The sequence below is a fragment of the Rutilus rutilus genome (genome assembly GCF_951802725.1).
Source record: "Rutilus rutilus genome assembly, chromosome: 19".
Taxonomy (NCBI): Eukaryota; Metazoa; Chordata; class Actinopteri; order Cypriniformes; family Leuciscidae; genus Rutilus; species Rutilus rutilus.
The window spans coordinates 27818147-27840490 of record NC_140232.1 but is presented as its reverse complement, the minus strand read 5'-3'; the positions used below and the strand labels follow the sequence as shown (position 1 = coordinate 27840490).

Here is a 22344-nt window from a genome sequence, read left to right as displayed (position 1 = left end):
TCTCAGCTCTTTCCTTTGTTCATAATTCATAAAACTAATGGTGGATGGAAACCTTGGAAACCATGGACTGAAGCTGTATTTAACCTTTTGTTAATGAAGAAAATTTGTGCATTATTATACCTACTTTATGTTGTTGAAATTATGCATACATTTCTTGCTATTTTTAAATGCTATATTATATTTAATAAGAACAATCAGAAATCATGATTATCAATTTACTGTATATACATTATATGCAGGTAGAAAGAAAGAAAGAAAGAAAGAAAGAAAGAAAGAAAGAAAGAAAGAAAGAAAGAAAGAAAGAAAGAAAGAAAGAAAGAAAGAAAGATTTCTCAGCAGAAATACTTTGAACTCAGCTAATTAATTGATGCAGACATAAAGTGGGCGAGCAAGCTAATTACATAAAATGACCTTTCTGGCTTAATTCCAAAACAATAAGAAAATAAATAAATAAAGGAAGATTTTAGGCGAGTTCACTTAATATAACTTTTCAATTCTGTTATATTGAAACATAATTGATTATATAGATAGTTTATTATTATTATTATTATTATTATTATTATTAATTTAAGTGATTCTTCTTTGTGCCAAATGTGCAGGCAGGTGATTGGCGATGCTCCAGACGTCTGTGAGTGTCAAGAAACCAGAATAAAATCAATAACTGAAATTTCAAAAAGGAACAAAAAAAAACCATTAAAATATACAAACATAAATAAAATTGTCCAGATGTAAAAGCTGCCAAAGGGTCTCTCATTAATACCAAAGACCCTGAAGAGACAATTAATTATGAAATTATCATGTAGTAGGCTATGTATTGTGGTTCAATACAAAAATGACAAAAAAGTGAATTTGGCAATTGATTATTTTCCAGAAACATCATTGCTCCACCTTAAGTCTGATACGATTTATTTTTTTAAATGCATGCAGGTCATTTAACTTAAGCCTGTTAACCCATCTTTCTTTGCTTCCACATAATATTTACACTAATATTTTAGCTGAAGTTTTGCTCCGCGAGGCTTCTGGAACCTCTGAGTTGCTTCTCAATCTCTAGACTAGGACGCAACTACGGACTACATGCACCATGTAAAATTCATACATAAATCTCTCACCTCGTATTGAATATATTGTTTCCTCCATTCTGGAGTAATATGGGCGGACAGGTGCTCTGCAAACTTCATGCTGGCGGAGCAGATATCCACAGTCGGACTATAATAATATCCTCGGGTCGGGCAGCGGCTTCTTTGGGGCTTTTGTTATTTCTGTCACTAAGTTACGGAGCCTCATGCGTTGCGTTGCTTTCCGCTCTGTCTAAATCAAGTCCGGTCTATCACAGTCCACTATTCCCCGGTCCCACATATTACCCCGTTCAAAGTAAAACCCGCAACTTAGGGACTAAAAGAAACCTCGTCCGACTCCCCAAAACAGGTGCCTGAATGACAGCGCTACAGCCCCGGTGCGGGCGAATCTGGGAGTGACTTTCTCTCTCCAGACTCTCTGGGCGTTTGTGTAGAAGCTGTTGTCCGCCATCAGCGCGCGCTGAGTGAGTGAGTGAAAGACGCATGTGCGTCACCGCGCACCGCGAGGCGCGTTTACAAATAGGCTTGTTGTTGTGATTAATCATGCCCTTTGGCTTAATATTTTAGAAATAAAGTTTAACTTTTTGTTACTGCTGTATTCTACAGCCTGGTTTCACAGACAGATTAAGTAAGACTTAACATTTTAAGTAACTTTTGTTGACGTGCCTTAGAGAAAAAAAAAAACCAAAAAACATTACTGGTGTGCAGTTTGAGACAAAACAATGGCACTGACAAAATTTTAAGATATGTTAGTGCAAGTTGCTTTCAGTTAAAACAGCTCTTGCATTTTAGACTAAAATGCTTAAGCCTTGTCTGTGAAACCAGGAGTAAATATTCAATTGATTTCTTAATAGTGAAGAAGCTGTAAAAACAATCTTGCAACATCTTGCAAATATTTTAACATATTGTATATGATCTTATGATATATATATATGGTTAGATAATTATTTTTATTTGTTATAATATGATTATAGCAATGTTAATAGTAATATAATGATGCACATGCTTATGACATAATTATGATATATTGATATAATAATTAGGCTATGCACATTCTAAGAACACATTCTTTCCCAACTTGGTTGATGGTGGTGGTTTATTTCTTGGGAAAAATAGACATTTTATAACAAGCTGACCTACTTATCTCTATATTTAGCATACAAGAGAGCAATTTACACTTTCAAAACGTACAAAAAAAACCATCACTAAATATATCAATATATTCATTGATATTAATCAGGATTAAAATGACATTAATGATTTAAATACACAATAAACAAAAAGAAAGGTAAAATTAGACATCCAGCAGGCCATCTGTGCCCTTCACTCGTGTTTATGTTAAACATATTTACTTACATTTTACTGATGTATTGCTTGCTGACTCAAGGCCACAGAGAGCTGATTTATGCCTACAGCTTTATGTTGTAATATTTTAGCACACCAGGGTTGCGAATTTAGCTTCTGGGCAACAGTTTCGGAGTACTACCGTTCTCCAACCAGAAATGTATATAAAAAAATGATATGGTTAAATTAAATATTTTATAAAATCTAACAATTTAGTTAATTAGCTAGGGGGCATTGCACTGGCAGGAATAACAGCGAGATTCGACTGGGAAAATGTGATTTGTGTGTCATCTAGTGGACAATGTTTGCATTGCAAAAATCTTTTTTTTTGCGTTGCAAAAAAGAAATGAATATCAGGAAATGACCACTAAGAAAAGTTTGTTGTAAATGTAAATTAAATGTTTGTAGCCCTTCTGAGTTTGACTTGAAATTCTGTCTGCGTTCTAAGTTCTTTGAAATTGCAATGGCCAATACTTCCTATTATGTCATAGTACAGCAAGATCTATAGTAATAGATGTAATAGATGGTACGTCTATAAAGTTCGAGAACGGTTGCAATATTGATTTTGATTTCATTTCATGCGTTTACTCTACTGTGAAACGGTAGGACCTAAAAAAACGGTCGCAGGACGCACTCGTGCCTATTATTGTGACGTACAACTCACGGACCAATTCTCAAAACAAGTCCGACTGAATCGGATTACGGATAACGTACGTGTAGAAGTCAACTGTCTGCGCTGGTTTTATTAGTAATTCATAATAATTAAAGCACAAATACTGTTGATTGCCCCTATAAGGCATCTTCATTGTCTTCAATGGCGTCCCGATCTCCGTCCTCCTCCCCAGACTCAGCGACAGGCTCCGGTACTGATCCAGCCCGGCCTGACACCGGAGAGCCGCTCGGTGGAGGATCCGACTCGGATTCAGATTTCGGATTAGGGAAGTTTGATTGTGGTTCTGCGGATCCAGCGCTTCGATTAGACGGAGCAGAACTGGAGAATGAGTTCGAGGTGGCAGCGGACCGGGTCAGAGATCTCGCCCAGACAGCCAGTAGAGAGCAGCTGCTGTATCTGTACGCCAGGTTCAAACAGGTAAACAGAGCCTATACTTGTCTTTTCTTTTAGTTTTTACCATATCTGATACTGTACAATCATAATACATTTAAACGAGATCTCCCGCAACACGATACGAAGCGTTGAGATTATTTGTGGTTTTGTTGATTAGGGTTTGGTTTAGGCTTAGTTCGAGTAAGTTAATTAGCATAATTTACTGTTATTACTGTGGTAAGTACATGTAACATATGTAACAGGGAAACTGTAAAATAAAGCGTTACCATATTTTTTTTAACAATGAATGATGGCTAATACAAAGTTACCCAAAATGTTATGTAATAAAAATAATTAGTAGTGGTGTTTTGAAGTAAATTATAGTTTCCATGCTAAGTTTTGTAAACTCTTGACAGATGACCATAACTGTTGGTTATGAAGTCGAAAACATTGGACATTGGGATCAGTTATTTGAGCATTTGTCAGAAATTTTATTAAGTAAATATTATTAATAAACTTTTGTTTGACAGGTCAAAGTTGGAAAGTGCAATACAGCCAAACCTGGTTTCTTCGATTTCGAGGGTCAGAGAAAATGGTAAGACTCTTAACAAGTCATGTTTCATACTAAATCTGAATTTTAATTTGGGCTCATTTCATCTCATGTCATCATAACTCCAGCCACCTGATTAATACTATGAATATTGTTGGCTCTTATGACAAATTGCTTGTAATTTTCCTCAGTTGTTGTCTTTGGATATAACCATCCGCTAAATGAATAAATAAATCCACTTTGTGTCCAATAATATGAGCTTTTTGAGAAAGAAAAAAAAATCGAATATTTAAAGTCTGAGAGAGTGCTTCCTGTTTACAGGTCAGCATGGAAACAGCTAGGGGACATGAGTGCAGAGCAGGCTATGCAGGAGTACGTGTCCTGTGTACATGCCCTGGATCCAGAAGGCAGTGAGAAGGTAAATAATAAACTTACTGTAGGGGCAATTGCATAAGGAGATGGAAAACAATGTTTTTCTTTCGTCTTTTGTGAAAAAAAAGTCCCAGTCCACCTATATAAGTTATGGATGAACAGATTTGCATAGTATTGTTTTGAAAGATTGTCACTTGTCAACTCGGAGATGGATTTATTGCTCGCAAATAAAGCATGACATTAATCAGCATTTAATTTTTTTCATGCAAATAAACTATACTTCTAGTAAGTGGATCTGTGCTGTAATGTTACTGCGTTACTGAATAACATGTCCAGAAGAGGGCAGTCTCTGATTGTGCAGTTGTTGTGGTTGTGAACTCCTGAAACAGGTAGTTCTCTTGGTTCCAAGATACTTGGAAACAGAGTATCTATCTATCTATCTATCTATCTATCTATCTATCTATCTATCTATCTATCTATCTATCTATCTATCTATCTATCTATCTATCTATCTTCCTGCTTTTTACCCATAATCCACATGTCAGAGCAGATACATCCCCCTTCATTGATACCGCTGCAAGTAACCCAGTCTGACTGCCATCCAGACCAGCACAAAAGCACATAAACAAATTCCCCACCTTTCAGAATGAACTGATTGTGTTAGTGTGTTAAAAAGAAGGCAGGCCGCTCCATTACAAGGTAGAGAAAGAGCCCTGGCGAGGGAGGAGAGACAATAGCTTGTTGCTGACCTCCTGTGCACTTCTGTTGTTACGTGCACTTGCTGTGGAGGGGGAAAAAAAAGTGCACAAATTTACGGTATTTTAATACAAGCCTGCTATTCAAACAGAAGTGCAGATGCAGCACTTTACTGCCCTGAACTGTAAGATTTTGAAGTCATTGAATTAAAAATGCTGTATAATAGAGCTGGCCGGCTGCACAAAGCAATTTTAATCTTTTCCTCAGCGAGTTCCACCAGTGGTTGAATATCCAGAGTCCTTTGTGCTCGCTCTCTTGCTGTTGCCAAGTGCTGTGCTGTCTGGGAAAAAAGGAAGAAAAGTGAATATAACAATGTCAAATATACAAAACCTGTCAAGTCTAGCAACATGTGCAATGTCCTGCCAGATTTCTGTCTTATTTGAACTCGACGGAGGCGTATTGTACCTTTCTCTTGTAAATTAAACTGAGAGTGACTACTGTTGTGTTTCTGTCTTATATAGTGTCATGTCCTGTTTGTTCAGCAGGCGAGGGATTTCACTTCAGTTTTGTGGCTTTTCAGATGTTTAAGACCTTTAAATGGACCTCTAGGCTTCACTTTGTGGGCATTGTGACAGTTTTCCGTTTCTTTTTTTCAGTCGTCGGAGCGAAGGGGAGGATATAATAGAACTGGATTCGGTGGGCCAGCGGTTAGCTCTCTATACCAGGAGGAAAAAATAAGGTAACAAGTCTTGCTTATGAATATGATTATGTTATTGTAATTTTTTATTTGATCCAGTGATCACTCTTGTATCAGTGATGCATGATTCATTTTCCTGCTCAAGGAACTCATGGATACCAGACGCCCCGTTGCTTCTTCCAATGAGACAAATTAAGGGCTGAATTCACATGGTTTTACCTCTTAAATTAACAGTATTAGTATGCAAGCATAGGGGGTGAAGAGGCCTTAGGAAGCACTGGAGTATAATTACTTTTTTATGATTATATCAATGATAGGAATGTAAAATGGATCCAGGCATGGATGGATAAAGAAATATATGGAAGTATCAATGCAACAGGGGTTCGTTCCCCAAGTTGACGTGTCCCGGGAGAATGCGAGTCGTTCATTGGGGACGGAAAAGCAAAGAGGCAATTAACATCCCGTTCCCCCTCCTCTCCTCCCATTTGTCGCTCGCTGAGCGTCCCATTTCGGGCGTGACCCAATCAGACCGCCATGCGGACTGCTTCACTGCGTTCCAATTTCCAAGCTCTGTGATTGAGAGCCCTCCTGCATATTCAAACCTCTCGTTAGCATTTGATTAGAGCGTCTTAATGGATTCTGCATTGCCCGATTGCGAAACCAGATGACCTGTAACTCCAGGACCATCTCATTTTTTATTTTTATTTATTTATTTTTTGCTCAAACTCACTTGAGAAACAACAGCCGATAAGCTGATCTGATAATCCTGTGCTTCTGCAGTAATCATGAATGAGGACGCTTCATTCACTGTAGAATGCATGATAGATGAGTTGTTCTGTGACGCCTTGGAGAGAGATGAATCAGATTGATCTGATCTGATTGATGGGAGCAGAGGTGTCAGTTTCAGAATATCTGGCTCTTTTGGAGGGCAGTGTGTATGTGTCAGCCCTGCTCATCACTGATTGATGATGTTAAAGGGATGGTCCACCCAAAAAATGAAAATTCTGTCATAATTTACTCAGCCTCATGTCGTTACAAACATGTAGGACTCTCTTCTGTGGAACATAAAAGATGATATTTTGAAGATTGTTGGTAACCAAACAGTTTCAGTTCCATTGTATGGACAAAAATACAATGAAACTCAATGGGAACTAAAGTTTACATTTTTTGGTGGACTATCCCTTTAAGGGGAAGGGATTCGGGACGGATTCATGCAGTAAAACTTTAGAGTTGTTCATTATATTTTAATATCTATGTTTTAGTCTTTTAAGATTCCCCTGTATGATCTGCATTGAGGTCTGTGTGTGAAAACTTGGACATAGGTCTTTTGTTTGGTCTCTCACTAGTCAGAAAACGTTGATCAAGCGTTGTGGAATGACAGAGTAGCCAGTGACCTTCCCAGAATGCTCAGCGGCATCGCTGATGCCATGTCGTTTATCAGTGGGCCATTAATCAGGTGTAAGCGTGGGCTTGTGTGCGTGTGTGTACTCGGGCTTTAGGAGCACAGGCCAGCATCAGTCTGACGAATGAGCAGTTTTATTGATTAGTTGCCCCGGGAGACGGATGATGCCCACATGGCACAGACACACTGGGTCACGGTAAGACCACAAACACTCACATATTCATCCTTATTTACTATGAGTGAGATAAGGCCAGGTTTAGTGCACGCATATATGGGCATAAGCCATTTTCCATGAATACGGTGGACGCTGGTGTCCCATTACTTTTAAGCACAGATTTGTTTTTGAATTTGTTCTGAGAATGATTTGATATGTTAGACACACTATTATATTACATAAATGTAAGATAGCAAGATGTTGTAGCTAATTTTAAACACCAACATTTTTTGTTTACCCCTTAAAATTCTGATTTGGGCCTGTCACAAAAGGTAACCTTCATGAATACAATAAAATAAAATAATACGATTATGGTTATGTCATAATTGTGACATAATCTGATGTCAAATTCATGTTACAAACTAGCTTAATTTAGGCAAAATTTACAACCATGTTTCTCATTAGTTTTTTCCATAGATAGATAGATTTATTTTTTTATTTGATAAATTCTGCGTATTTAACTGTAGTTTTGAAAATGACGAAATGTAGGATACACTTTTACCCAATCTAGCATGGTAATCTTTTAATTTTCTTTATTATTTTTTTTTTTTTATTATATATATATATATATTTTTTTTTGCATATTTAACTCTAATTTTAAAAAGGACAAAATGTAGGATACACTTTTACCCAATCTAGCATGGTAATCTTTTCATTTTCTTTATTATTTTTAATAACATATTTTTAACTCTAATTTTAAAAATGACAAATTGTAGGATACATTTACAACACTTGTCTTGTACCCATTCTAACATTAGTAGTTTTTGTTTTAATAAATACATTTTGTATATTTAACGTCAATTTTAAAAATCACCAAATGTAGGATCAATTTACAACCCTCTTATCCATTGTGACATATTTTTAATTTGATCAGTTTTGCCTACTTTAATAAAACAAAAAACACAGATTTAAAAAAAAAAAAAAGAATTTCAGGCTCTTTTTGAACCTTATTTGTGGAAACTGCAATAAATGTTTTTGTCCTACTGTAAGTAACTCGTCGTGTTGTAGGGTGTCTTTCCATTTTTATGCTGACGATATCCAGATCTATTTACCAATCAATAGAAATGTCAAATCTTGGCTAGCACAAATTTTTTTATCTTTAAATGACACGATATCTAACCTACAAAACTTTAGACATGGCTTTGTTCATGCATGTATTACTTCTCGGTTAGATTACTGCAACTCTCTATCCTGCGGTATTTCTAAATCTCAAATTGCTCGCCTCCAACTGGTCCAAAATGCTGCTGCCAGATTTCTACAGAAAAGTCATAAAAGCGATCACATCACTCCAATTCTGAGGGCTTTTCATTGGCCTATTTTAAAATGATCTTATTTGTTCACAAAACCTTACATAACCAAGCTCCCATATATCTAGTTGACCTGCTGCATCCTTACACCCCCTCCAGAAGTCTAAGATCAAGTGACCAGATCCTTCTTTTTGTCTCTTTCCCAGTGGTTGAGCCACAGCTATGGAATAACCTGCCTTTAGATTAGATTAGACTGGCACCTTCCCTGATGATTTTTAATTATCTTTTAAAAACGTATTTGTTCTCCCTGTTCTAGTGTTTTTAACTAGAATTGATCTTTTTGAGGCATATGAAATTTAAGATGAAATCAAGTTTTGCACACAATGCATGCATTTCTTCTGTTGGTATCAGACTTTTCCCACCACTGTGTGCATATATTTAATATTTCTTGCGTCAGTCTGTTGATTGTGTGTTAGAAATACTCTTGACTGATTCAGTCTCAGATATCAGTTCATTTAAAGTTGGCCCGCCTGTATTTCCTGTCTCTCTCAGGCACGGAGGTCCCGTCCGCTGCTAGTCTCATCTGCCCTGCCCCCTGTAATGAGAGTGAGGGGCGGCCACACAATAGGGCTCCAAATGCAATTAATCTGCCATCCTGCATGGGCAAGAGGGGCAGGGGTAAATCTCTTAATGAGATTTCTCCAACCAACTGTACCTCGTCCCCTATAACCCTTTTTCTTTCTCTCTCTCGATCTCTTGCTCTGCCCTGCCTGGTTCGGCCCAAATGCCACAAGGTGATTAGAGAGGAAAATAATTAAAACTGCTGTGGTGAGCGCCAGCCTCCTGAGAATGCGCCACAGAGGTGGATGGGCATGTAACCATGAGATGCCTGCCAGTAACATGATTTTTTGCGGCATGCTGCACCTGTGCGCATCAGTTTGGCCCTGTTTAGCCTGATGGCATTATCTTGGATCATCACTCAGTCATATTTATTTACAGGGTTCAGATTTTCTAGCGTCAACCTTGACCCTGGTTATGTAACATTAAGAATAGACTATTGGTTTCTTATTTCCTCACTATAATTTAATGCTATTTCATCAGATGTTCTTTAATTCATTTCTATGACATGTCGTAAAAGGTTTCGTGTCATCATTTGGTGTCAGAAATGGTGCGAGGAGCCTCTTGGAATTGCTCCTTTTATTATTGCTTGACATTTTTTCAGGGTATTTTCTTTTTTTGTTGTGTTTGACTGCAGGGAAGAGGACAAAAATATTTTCGACTACTGTCGAGAGAACAACATCGAACACGTCAGCAAGGCCATCAGCTCCAAGAAAGTGGACGTGAACACGAGGGACGAAGAGGTTGGCTTTTTCTTATATTTATAAATTTATAAATGCAGTAGTTTTTTTAAATAAATTGATACATTTTTTAAATACTAAAAATTAAGCATTTAACAGCATATTAGACTGAATTCTGAAGGATCATGTGACACTGAAGACTGAAGTATTTATGCTGAAAATTCAGCTTCTCCATCAGGAATAAATTACATTTTAAAACATATTAAAATAGAAAATGGTTATTTTAATTTGTAATAATATTTCACAATATTACTGTTTTACTGTATTTTTGATCAAATAAATTCAGCCTTGGTGAACATAAAAGACTTCTTTCAAAAATATTTATAAAAAAAAATATTATTATTTATTTACACGAGTAAAGTGAACTTAAAAGGATATTCCCTGTTCAGTGTTTAGGGACCTTGTGAACCGCACCCTACTCTCTCTGTCTATCCATGAAAAGAGATCAGTCCTCGGTATTTCCCACACGGCTAAAACTCCAAAGGTCACTGGATGCACCATTCATCCTCTCATCCCATTTTTATTCATACATCACCGTGACCAACTGGCCCGTTTCATTTCTTTCAGCACTCCAATTCTGAAAGTGGGGAACCAGTTGGCTCAGCATCAGGTCGGCCAGATGGCAGCCTTTGTCAGTCCACTATTGTTCGTCTCGCTAGTGCAGTTCAACAGATGAACCAATAGAGGGCACTGGTGAATTGAAATCTGGTGTGTAGACTTTCAGGCCCAACCACACTGATTTACATGGGGATGTGAATTAGAGAAGAAAACTGGTGGGATATTTTAAATTATAATATTTATTATAATCAATATGCTTTTTTGTTGTAGCTGTGGCATAGCCTGTGTCTGTAGTGTGCAGGTGTGTGTTTGAATCAGGCTTCCCTTCTCGATCCATTTTTTTTTTCTCATGCAATGAATAACTTTCATGTAATTATATATATATATATATATATATATTTATGTCCGTTACACTTAATTTTCCTGGTTAAAAAACACATTACATAAAAGGAGAGACCAAATACAATTCAATTTTGTATTTTTACACTAACTATGTAATGTTCTATTTAATAAATCAAGTATGCATTTCATCAAGTTAGTTTTTTAAGGCATTTTTACATTTATTCCAAAATAATAACTAAAGTCAGAAACAATTTAAACAATACATATTATTTGTGAACTAATGTTCAGCTTTTCTTTTTAATAGTCAACTTATTTTCAGCAGTCATAAAGCGTATACACTGGTCACAGACACGAAGAGTAATTTCCCCAAGCTGATTGCTCACTAAAACCCCCCACAGTCATCATGTTTTCAGCCCGTTTCAAGTTTGATTTTGACATGACATAAAGCTGTCATATCTAAGTGGCTGAGTTGTTTACTTAATTTTAAAGGCACACTATGCAGTTTCTGTTTTTCTCAAACAGCGACCCCTAGAGTCGGTGTGGAGTACTTGTATTTAACGTTACTGTCGTAAATACCACTCGCGCAGAGCCGTCTCTGCACTCCTCTTCGTCGACTCTGCCACGATTCACGTCTGAAATGCGTGCTAGTGTCTTCCATAGAGGCTGCTTCATATGTTGTTGATGTATGTGACGACGTGCCGTAAAGCAAGTCGTGATTCTCGCGAGATTTGGCGGGGTTTTGTCAGCGGCGTCCCCCCCTGCTTTGCTATCGGGATGATTCGCCCTACTACGAGTTCGTTTACCATCTAAATGATTTCGAAGCTGTTATATTAAGGTACAAATCCTGCATAGTGTGCCTTTAATCAGTCTTCCCATTAACCCATCATTGTCTTCATTCAGGCCACACACGAAAAACAAGAGGCGGGATTTATTGCACGAACCTATCATATACAATCATATCGCAATGGAGGCATTGCCTCTTCTCACGTGACTTTCCCCCCATTCATTCTCAATTACCCCCCCATCAAACTCTCCACTCACTTTTGGGGGTCTGTTAAAACTCAATGGGCTCAGGGGAGGCAAGATTCCCACTGTAACTTTACCTGTGGGTGTCGCTGTTAGACAGTTTTTACTTTATAAAAACATGTGACTTTTAAACTTTTTAATGTCACATTTTGTAATATTTGCGTTGTTTTATTTTTGTAATATCGATTATTTTCTCATCCAGTTTTTTTTGAGGAGACACTTGGCTTGATTTTTCTGTGATATTCCACCGATGCTGCGCTACATGCTCAAGGTCACACCTGTGAGAAACAAGGCCTTGCTTCCTAAACACACACTCTAACTCACTGCAGCATTAAGATGTGATGTACGCGGTACGCACTCTGCTCTGAACATAATGCCATTTGATGTTTTCAGCGGAGGCTGTTGCCAGTGGTTTAATTTGGGCTGAGATGAGCTTCATAGCTGCCATTTGACCTCCTACAGGTCGGCCCGTCTCTGCAGGGGTCAAATACATTACCCTTAATGTACACGTGCAAGTGGGTGCGGGGCAGTGGGGAAATAATCTCTGTGATGATGACAATAGATCAGAATAAACTGGGAAACTTTGAGTTATTCAGGTGGGATGATAGTGGATTGTGAGCAGAGGGGTGCTGGGACCTGGGGGAAGTACCACACGCTTTACACTTCACTGCTGGAGAAAGGGTAGAATGGACAGCATAATCATGGACACACACGCACTGAAGGTGGACGTGATTATTCTGGTTTGTCTGGGTTTTTTTTTTTTTTTTTTTTTAGTCTGAGAAACGCACTAACTGATTAAATGCACTGACTGAAAAACTCCTTTGTCTTAAAAGTTTTTTTATATTGTTTAGATATTTGTGGGCCTTCACTTATAATAATAATAACGTTATTTATAAATCTAGGCTTGGATAGAAAATATTGTATTTGGACATGTACAGTGAGGTCCAAATGTTAGAGAAAATTTTATTTTATTTATCAATACCTATTATATTATATTATATTATTAAAGACATTGTCTATCTTAAACTTATACTGAGATAGTCAGTTTATTAGTGAGATTTGTTTATTTTCAATGTGGGAAATTTATAAAAAAAATTCCTCACATCATTGTTCTAATAATATATTAAGTCATGAAAAACAATGGTATTAACATAGAACATTTTTAGATTGAAGTATTCTCACTAGTTGGCCCCCACTGCACAAATGTTAAACCATGATATTCTTGGAGTACCACGTGTAAAACACGATGTAAGCATGGATCATTCAGTAGAACCACAGTACATTTCAAAGTACCATGATCATTTCCATCTCCTACCATCACCCGACCACCACATAGTGTTTTTGTAAAATAATTTATTTCTAAATCAGATAATGTTAAATGAAAACAACAGCATTCTAACCCATGCGTTTATATCTGTAAATATAAGCATAGTGAGGGGCTTTTCAGTGTGAATTTAAATGTTTTTCTGCCGCTTTGTTATGCTTTGCAATGGTGTTTCATGTTTTTTTTTCTTTCTTATTGTAATCGTGATGTCTTAAATGACCCCGTGTGTCTACACACGCCTCCAACAGGCACGAGCCCCTCCGCCTGAACAAAAGAGGGCCGGACTCATTTGTGCAAATGTCCCAAGAATTTCTTGCTTTCTTTTTCTCTCTCTGTTTGTGCTGGAGCTGCCCCATCAATTACAGGCAATTGAGCCGGCAGCTCTCCACCCTCTTTGGCAAGGACATTGTAAAGCAAGAGGTTTCCTATTCATCTGCGCTGAGCCCTGTTCAATGCACCGCCCCGCAGTAGAGTCCATGCCTGTCACACTTAATCCAGAGCTCTCACACGGGACAGGAAGGTGTAATCAGTGGGATTTCTAGATCTTTACGGTTTCTAGAGCTCTTCCGCTTAGATGGAAATTGAAGAAGAGGATGTAGGTTTTTCCATGAGTTAGCTATCTTTGCTGAGACTGTCAATGCAAGGATGATTATAGCACTTTGTTTATTATTCACATCTGGTCAGAATTTCAAGAGATTAATGTCCTTGGTAAATATGCTTTAATAACAGTGTATACACTACCATTCAAAAGTTATGGGTCTGTCAGAAATATTATTGCTTCATCCTTCAGAAATCAGTATGCTGATTTGGTGCTTAAGAAACACTTCTTATTACTATTAATATTAAAAAGAGTAGTACTTCTTAATATTGTAGTGGTATTTCTTTTTTTGGGATTCTATGATGAATAGTCTTTTGTAACATGTTCAATATAATGCTTTCTTGCTGAATAAAAGTATTAATTTCTTTAAATAATTTTTTTAATGACCTCAAACTGGCCTAATTTTTACTATAATCATGTCTTTATAACTCACAATGTGACTTTTTGTTTTGCCATTGCAACTTAGTTTTTTGCACCTTTCACAATGTGACTTTTCTTAATTTAAACTTTTATTTTTATTTTCTATGAGGCAAAAACAGGGTTCCATAGAAAGCACATCGTAATTGCACAGCTATAATAACAGTATATATGAAATAGTCAAATATGTAGCAGTTCTAGCTGTTGAAACCACTACAATTTTGGATGTTTTTGTCTAATGTAATTAAGTGTTTGATAAAGACTTAGTAGACATGATAAAGACAAAGTAGTGCAGCATTATGTATCAGATGGTAATATATACTATGGTACTAAATGATTACCATATTTATTTACACTATATACATTTTTACCATGATTCAAATAATACCATGTCTAGAAGCTATGGTATTATCATGGTACCGTGATAATAGCACCATGATACTTTACTTTTTTTTTTTTTTTATTCAAGCGCTGTGGATCCAGAGAATTGTTTGTCTTGGGAGGAGAGTGGGAGAAAAGAAAAATGTTTGGCTATATCTCTGATGAAAATTTGACAAACAGTCCAGGGGACACCCTCCGCTCCAAAAAAAAAGAAATCCTTGTGGTGTAAGGCTTCAGACTCCCTCATAAATATCAATTTTAACATGCAGCAGTGGAGATCAATATAATTTCAGCCATGGAATACGACTTAAGGAGTTGGCTTTATCTAATTGGCCTTCACTGAAAAATGAACTCTGCAGGCTTGATAGGCACAAGCGGCTTCAGGCCTGGGGGGCGGCGCTGGTGATCAAGGGTCTACTCTCTTTTTGTCCCCAGAACCACATCAATCACCGCTAAAGAGTCTCCCGTCCCACTGCAATTTGTTTCTGGAGCGCCCAGGATCTTTCCCTCCCACAATGCCCTTCTCTCTCGCTTGCACGGTGGCCAGAGAAGAACTCATCCTGTCAGCACGTCATTATATAGTTGGGTCTAAAGGCTCTGAGTTATAAATTGTTGTGCATAATTTATTTTTTCTGGAGGAGAGAAATCTATTGTGAAGTTAACTTTATAGAGGTCCGCATAACAAAAGGGAATAAATGAATGTGTTAGGGGTGAAGAGGGATTCATCCATCTGAAGGAGTCGACCCATAGGTTGTGTGGTCTGCAGACACGTCGATGGTTTTGGGTTGCAGAGGTCCTTCGCAAATACGGGCTGTTATTGAATATTCTACACGCCTCTTGCCTGGTGCTCATTTTTATGCTCTGAATCAAAGCCAGAACGAGAGTTTATTAAATAACTGTATCTAAATCAGAGTAAGGGATTGAATTATGGGATCGAACTCCATAGATTGACTAAAAGACGTATTATGCTTTGTCTGCAGCAAAACCGAACCGAAAAATGTAAACTGTCTGCACAGAGATTTTGCTTGATTTTTTTTCTTCTCTTTTATCGCAATAAATGATTTTTGTGTTTCAGGGCCGAGCTCTCCTGCACTGGGCGTGTGATAGGGGCCACAAAGACCTGGTGTCTCTACTCTTGCAGAATAACGCTGATATCAATAGCCAGGTGAGTCTGTAAACGCACATAAAGACGTGTTATAGCTGATTACCGACGTGACGGCCAAAATGTATTTTGGCCATCAACAAACACAGACTGACAAAGGCGATTGCACAATGGATTGCTGTGAACTGTAGTCAAGTGGGTTTATGTTCAATAATATGGAATAATACAAACAATATATTGACTTTTGAGACTGAGATTTAAATAATGTGAATAATTGATGGACATGTCATGCAATTCATTTCTTTAAAATCTATTTAAAAATAAATTCTTTAAAAAAAAAAGTCCTAATATCGACCAATACTGGAACAAAATATGATGACAAATATATTATGTAAATTAGGGATGTGATATTCGTTTTTTTTTTTTATTGATTAATTGTGCATGCTCATTTCCTATATTTTTACATTTAGATTACCTTTGCCGTCATCTACATTTTCTTTATAAGTTTATCTTTAAAAACACTAATAATTACATTAAATGTAATCTTTAGCAAATCTGAAAATGAATATACATTTTTCATAAATCTTTCATTTTTCACTGTACGTAATGTTTATCATGTGTATACCTAACTTCACTTGTAGCATTTAAAATGAATTTTTTTTTTAAATGTAATAATTTAGTTTTTAGTGTTTTTTTATATATTTATATTCCAATTAGTATACAATTTTGTGATAATGTATCCCTTTTTAGGATAGTATATAGTATATAGATAGACAGTACAGAAGAAATAACAGTGGGGGAAGAGGGGAATGGTGCCCACAATGCTATCGGTTCCGAACAGTATACAATTTTAATTAAGTCCATTTTACAGATGTATATCATAAACATGAAAATAATTATAAGCTTATAAGCCAGAATTTTAAGCCCTAGTGTATACACACGTAAGCATTAGCTGTGTTTATGCTAGCTTTACTTCTTGAGTTACTACTGATATTATTTGTGGTTTCTTGGCAGTCAGTACACTCGTTTTGAGGTAAATATGTATGAAGTTAATTTATGAGCTGAATACTGTGGACTTCTGTGTATTTTGTATAGAAGTATATATTTTACTTTTCGATCCCAGATCTAAAAGACCCTCATCATCACTAATCTGAGAGAACAGTGAACTGGGAAGTCCTACTGCCATCCTCCATCCCTGAGATTAGCAGCGGCTGTACTTTAATCATTTAGGGATATGGTATCGGCGTATTACGATGGGCGTTAAGCAACACACTGTAAGCAGGTAGCTGTGTTTAAAAAAAAAAACAATACAGGTCATAATGGCAGATTTGGCTTTGTCTTAAGCTGGCTGAATACTGCATTGGGAAATTAATACGGTGAAGTACAGTTATGCGGTCACTGGCTTGATCTGATTCTCGCTAAGACAAATCAATTGGAAGTAATCAGCCAAATTGTTTGCATTATACAACCCATATAATCAGAGCATTTGCAAATGACTCTCTCTTTTTCTTTTTTTTTTGTGGCGGTGGACCTTTATTGTGTGAGCAGAGAGCAAATGCTTGGCCTAGACGACAATCAATGCTCTTCTATTGTTGTTTTTTAACAGGTACACTAATGTGAAATCCCCACTAGAGCTACAATAGAGAACATAACGTCATATTATATGAAATAGACATTTTATCACTGGCTCTGTATAGCACATATAATCATATAAAGTTGTTGTGTGCATAATAACACAGAATATGGTTACTGATTAATCAATTTAAAAAAAAGAAGAATATATATATATATATAGACACACTTAATCACCGGCCTCTTTATTAGGTACACCTATTCAACAGCAACTCAATGCATATATGCATGTAGACATGATCTAGAGTCTTGACGATCTGCTGATGTTCAAACTGAGCATCAGAATGGAGAAGAAAGGTGATTTATGTGACTTTGGACGTGGCATGGTTGTTGGTGCCAGGCAGGCTGGTCTGAGTATTTTAGAAACGGCTGTTCTACTGGGATTTCCACACACAACCATCTCTAGGGTTTACAGAGAAAAAACTAAATATCCAGTGAGCGGCAGTTCTGTGGGCGAAAATGCCTTTTTGGTCAGAGGAGAATGGCCATACTGGTTCGAGCTAATAGAAAGCAACTCAAATAACCACTCTTTACAGACGAGGTCTGCAGAAGAGCATCTCTGAGGAATTTGGATCATAGGTGGTCCCCTTACGTGAATACAGCCATGTATAGTCTACAGATGTCCTTCAAAGTTCTGTGCTGGGTTACTGCACTGACCAGCAGAAGGTGAATACTGCTGGACGACAGCAGGAGAATTATTGAGGGCAGATTTATTAAGTAGCGTTCAGGTGGCATGAGAGAAAATATGGCCGCGTTAAATCATGCTACTGCTCCTGCCAAAATTATTATCCTATGTTAATACTTTCAGGAAGTGTGATTTGATAGCAATATAAAACTTAGTAGCCACTTATTAGGTTCAAGTGTGAGCCATGACTGCATTTGAAAAGCACACAACGAAACCACAAATAGCTCAGTTTTGATGTATTTTCTTATGTATAATTTTTTCCAGGTACTTTGTTTGCACTGTGTTTACCAACTGACTTTGATTCAATAAAATCTAAGATCAAAGTTAACACATTCCCTATGAAAAATATTACAATAGACCATCAGTGAATGATGGTTGGCGTTCACGCATCTGTCCTGTGATCCGATTTCAGCTTAGTGTTAAATAAAGATAAAGGTGGTTTATATTTTTAATTTGTTGATTGAAAAGGGGGGAGGGGAGGGGGAAAAAATGCTATTATGTCTTCAATGAAAATTGTATTGAAATTAATCAGCTGATGGACGTGGTGGTCGTGGGAGTGTGGTAGTTTGAATATCGTGGTGTTTCGGTGTAATCCTGGATCAGGAGAACCACAATAGGAGCAAAAAGTCCCCTTGTTCTCTCAGATTAGCTCATATGCCACCTGTCAACAGCCACCTGGACAACATCACAGCGACAATAAATATTTAGTTCTCTCTGCATAATTGAACAGAACTGGGGCACGTGGGAGAGTTTGGGGGGACTCGTTTTTCCCGCGCATACAATGTAGTTCATGTGTGGCACAGTCAGTTGTGTACTGGTAAAGTCTGTGTCTATGAGTTCATGCATCTGTTGTTTTCAATTGCACTGCAGAGGAAGTAGAACACAGTCAACTATGAAACCCAATCTGCGTGTGTGTTTGTTATTGTGTGCTTGTGATTTCATATAAGAGTCTATAGAGTATATGTGGTGTGATGCATCAAAAAGAATTCTCATTATAATCAAAGCTGTGAAAGCATCTGATTTGTTTTCGTCACAACATGCATTTCCTTTTTTATACATATGTGGATGTTTTTGCGTGGTTCACTTCAGACATTCTACTAACTATATTTAACTCTGTAACTACATATCAACTAACTCTCATTAAACTACTGTCTGCTTAATATCTACTAACTCTTTATTTTGATGCTTCCCAACAGACATTCTAATGACTATAAGTAACTTTGCAATTACATTTCAACTTATTCTACTAACACCAAACCTAAGTCTACTTAGTCTACTAATAGTCTAATGAGAGTTAGTTGAAATATAGTTGCAAAGTTACTTACAGTTAGTAGAATGTCTAAAATAGACCATCGAAAAAAGTGTAACCAAAAACTACTGACCCTAAACTTTTGATTCTACACGTTGTAGGAAGGATTTCAAAGATAAATAAAAAGGTTTTGCCATTTTAAGATAATCCATAAAAAGTTGCATTTTTAAGCAATACAAGTTAGCACTCACATCTGATTGGTCTGTGGACGTGCGCATTCAAAGGTGACGTGCAACTTTGACGTTAACAATGTAGACAGCTTGACGCCGTGAAGCCTGATCTGATGAAGGATCCAGTTTTCTGTTAATACCAAACAGAACACAAACACCATTTATTAGAGATTTCAACTCATTGCAATCATGCACCTTCTAGCTGAATCTTCAGTCTACAAATGGATGTATACAAACAGTTCTGTTCTGTTAATGCATTCTTTATACATTCATTCAGGGGCTTTTAAAGTTATTTGCATGTTAAGCAATCTAACAAACATGATCAGAAATTAGAGCATGGAACTTAATGAGCTTAGCATCACAAAGCATGTTTTGAATCTCAACGGCCTGACTAATGAGCGCTTCTCTCAAACAAAGAAGCAGGCAAGCCGTAACACTTTTGGTGAAACTTCAAGGAAAATATAAAACATTATGATAATCATTTTGTGTACTGTATATTTTTGCATTGCTTGGAAGACAGCATTGTAGTGATATTGAGGATTCAGGTAAAGGATCAAATAAAATATTCATGCCCAAATATGAAACTTCTATGATGAATTCAGCTCGAATCGCACATTCCAATTATTGTTTTGCATTTCAGCCTTTGACATATAACTGTGTAAAATGGCAATTTTAGTATGCTATCCATTTTTGTTATAAACTTAATGGTTTTTAAGAAATTTGAGATTGTAATGTAATAATATATGTGAAATATAATGTATTTCACCTAAGCATTCGGACACGATTATGTCATCATAATTTATTTATACGTAACGTGATTTTATTTATTGTGACCAAAGCCTAAAACCTAAGCATACTTAAAATTTTATATTATTTTATATTATTGCTGCCTTAATTGTAATCACTTAATGCCATCCAGAAATGCAAGTATAGTCCGCTTGTTTGCCAGTCAGATGGACTTTTTTCAAATTTAGCTTGAGCTACTGTTTTTCTCTTTCTTTATTTTTTATATTGGTAATTCTCAGTCTTTCTCCTCCTTTCTTTGTGTGTATTCTTCTGAAAACAACATGATCCGCCAGCAGTGGAGGGTGAATCCCAGAGTCGCTGTGTCTAATTAATCCACTCCCCTTCTTGCACGGCTGCGCTGGCCACACGCTCTCAGTCCATCAGATTGAAATTCATAACTTAATTGAGGTCAGAGCCTGGAGCCGAGAGAACAAAAGGCCCTGGCGAGGACCAGGTAGATCAATAGTGATAAATATCTGCCTGGGCTACTAGTAGTTCATGGTGAAGAATCGTTTGGGACAGAGAAAGGATGCTGTTTATTTACAGGTAATTTTGTGGTAACGGAGAGATGTTTGTTTGTTTGTGCCGTAGGTTCCTGATTGCATTTTTAAGGGTCTGATTTGGTTTTACATAATGTCACCTGTTGCATAATTTTATTGTAAAATGATGCATATGTAGTTGGAAAGTAGGTTTGAAAAAATGTCAGTGTTTGACTTCTCATTTTCAAGTTCTCGCTGCACACTTTCTTAATCCCAGCAACTGTTCAGAATTCCCTGTTGAGAACATTTTTACACATTCAGGTCCTTCTGCTGCTGCCACAGGTCCACTATAACAAATGGTTCCATCCTCCACGTCATAACAAATACCAGAGGCAATCTGTCATAAGATTGGCGAGGAGAGGCGTCCAATCGCCACCTGCATGAGAATGGGGCTCATGGTGGGATGGTTTAGCCGGATGGGGGTGAAACACCTGAGAGTCACACACTTTTACAGCTCAATCACTGGAGTTTTGCTTCTGATCTGAGGCTGGCTTTGCTATACAAATCGTAATTATTGTAGGGTAACATTTGAAGCTAAGAGAAGCAGTGCAGGGCAGTCAGTGATTTTGGTTTCTCTAGTTTTGATTGCTAGTTTGGCGCGTGTTGTGAAGTCCAATTCATTTTAGCAAAAACAAAAAAAGCAATTTGTGTGAGTCATTGTTTAAGAATGTCCCAAGAAGTCCTTGCTCTGCTTTTTGCTTTATATTTTGAAGTGAAACATGTTTTTATCACTGTTTTTCAAGTAGGTGAAATAGATTTAATCTAATTTTGGATCCAGTTTGACTCCCAGCATTCCCTGTTCACACCTTAAGATGCATTTTGGTCGATCGGATCACAAGTAGACAAGGGAGACACATTCTCAATTTACACCTTGTGTCTCTTTTGTCCACTTTCAACCACTTTTGTCCCGATTTCTTCGAGGAGACGGTCTATGGGCGGCTAAATGTATGGGCTTTTTCAGATCTTCCGATCTAATGGACAACGGAACGACAAATGGAGAGCAGCAGCTTTCGTTTCTGCTCTGATAGCCGCAAGACCACGCTGAACGCTGCGAGTGTGTGTTAGAAATCAGGAATGCTGAGAGAACATTGTGCTTGGTACGTTTTTCGTCTTCAAACCAAACTTGGGTCTTCAGCCGACAAAGTTTAAATCCTGTCTGGCTAGCTCGCTTCCCATGATGTTTACGCAGTAAGTCAATAGGCAGAGAGTAGGCGGTCTTTTGTGGCTGTTCAAACACATTCGACCACATGAGCGTTTACACTACGAAAGCAATCCGGTCGAATGCATTTTCAACTACCTCTGGAAGTGGTCGAAAGTTGACAAGCTCGAAACGTTTTAGACCCCGTTTACACCTGTATTTATTGTCGTCCACTTGTGATGCGATCGACCAAAACGCATCTTAATACCGCATGTAAACAGGGCCTAAGCCGCTTTGAATAAAAGCATCTGGAAAATTCACAAATGTAAATATGTT

General features: G+C 37.3%; 2 protein-coding genes across 2 annotated transcripts in view; one reads left to right on the top strand and one right to left on the bottom strand.

The window, feature by feature from the left end:
* Positions 1–1538, bottom strand: part of xpr1a (xenotropic and polytropic retrovirus receptor 1a) — a 73311-nt gene extending 71773 nt beyond the window's left edge. The window contains exon 1 of the mRNA XM_084388538.1: positions 1110–1538. Within this exon, the coding sequence (XP_084244664.1) occupies positions 1110–1178 (69 nt within the window). The 5' untranslated portion in view covers positions 1179–1538. The remainder of the gene's footprint in view (positions 1–1109) is intronic.
* Positions 1539–3048: 1510 nt separating this feature from the next.
* Positions 3049–22344, top strand: part of acbd6 (acyl-CoA binding domain containing 6) — a 33127-nt gene continuing 13831 nt past the window's right edge. The window contains exons 1-6 of the mRNA XM_084388558.1: positions 3049–3510; positions 3996–4060; positions 4337–4433; positions 5740–5822; positions 9899–10004; positions 15723–15812. Of these exons, the coding sequence (XP_084244684.1) occupies positions 3235–3510; positions 3996–4060; positions 4337–4433; positions 5740–5822; positions 9899–10004; positions 15723–15812 (717 nt within the window). The 5' untranslated portion in view covers positions 3049–3234. The remainder of the gene's footprint in view (positions 3511–3995; positions 4061–4336; positions 4434–5739; positions 5823–9898; positions 10005–15722; positions 15813–22344) is intronic.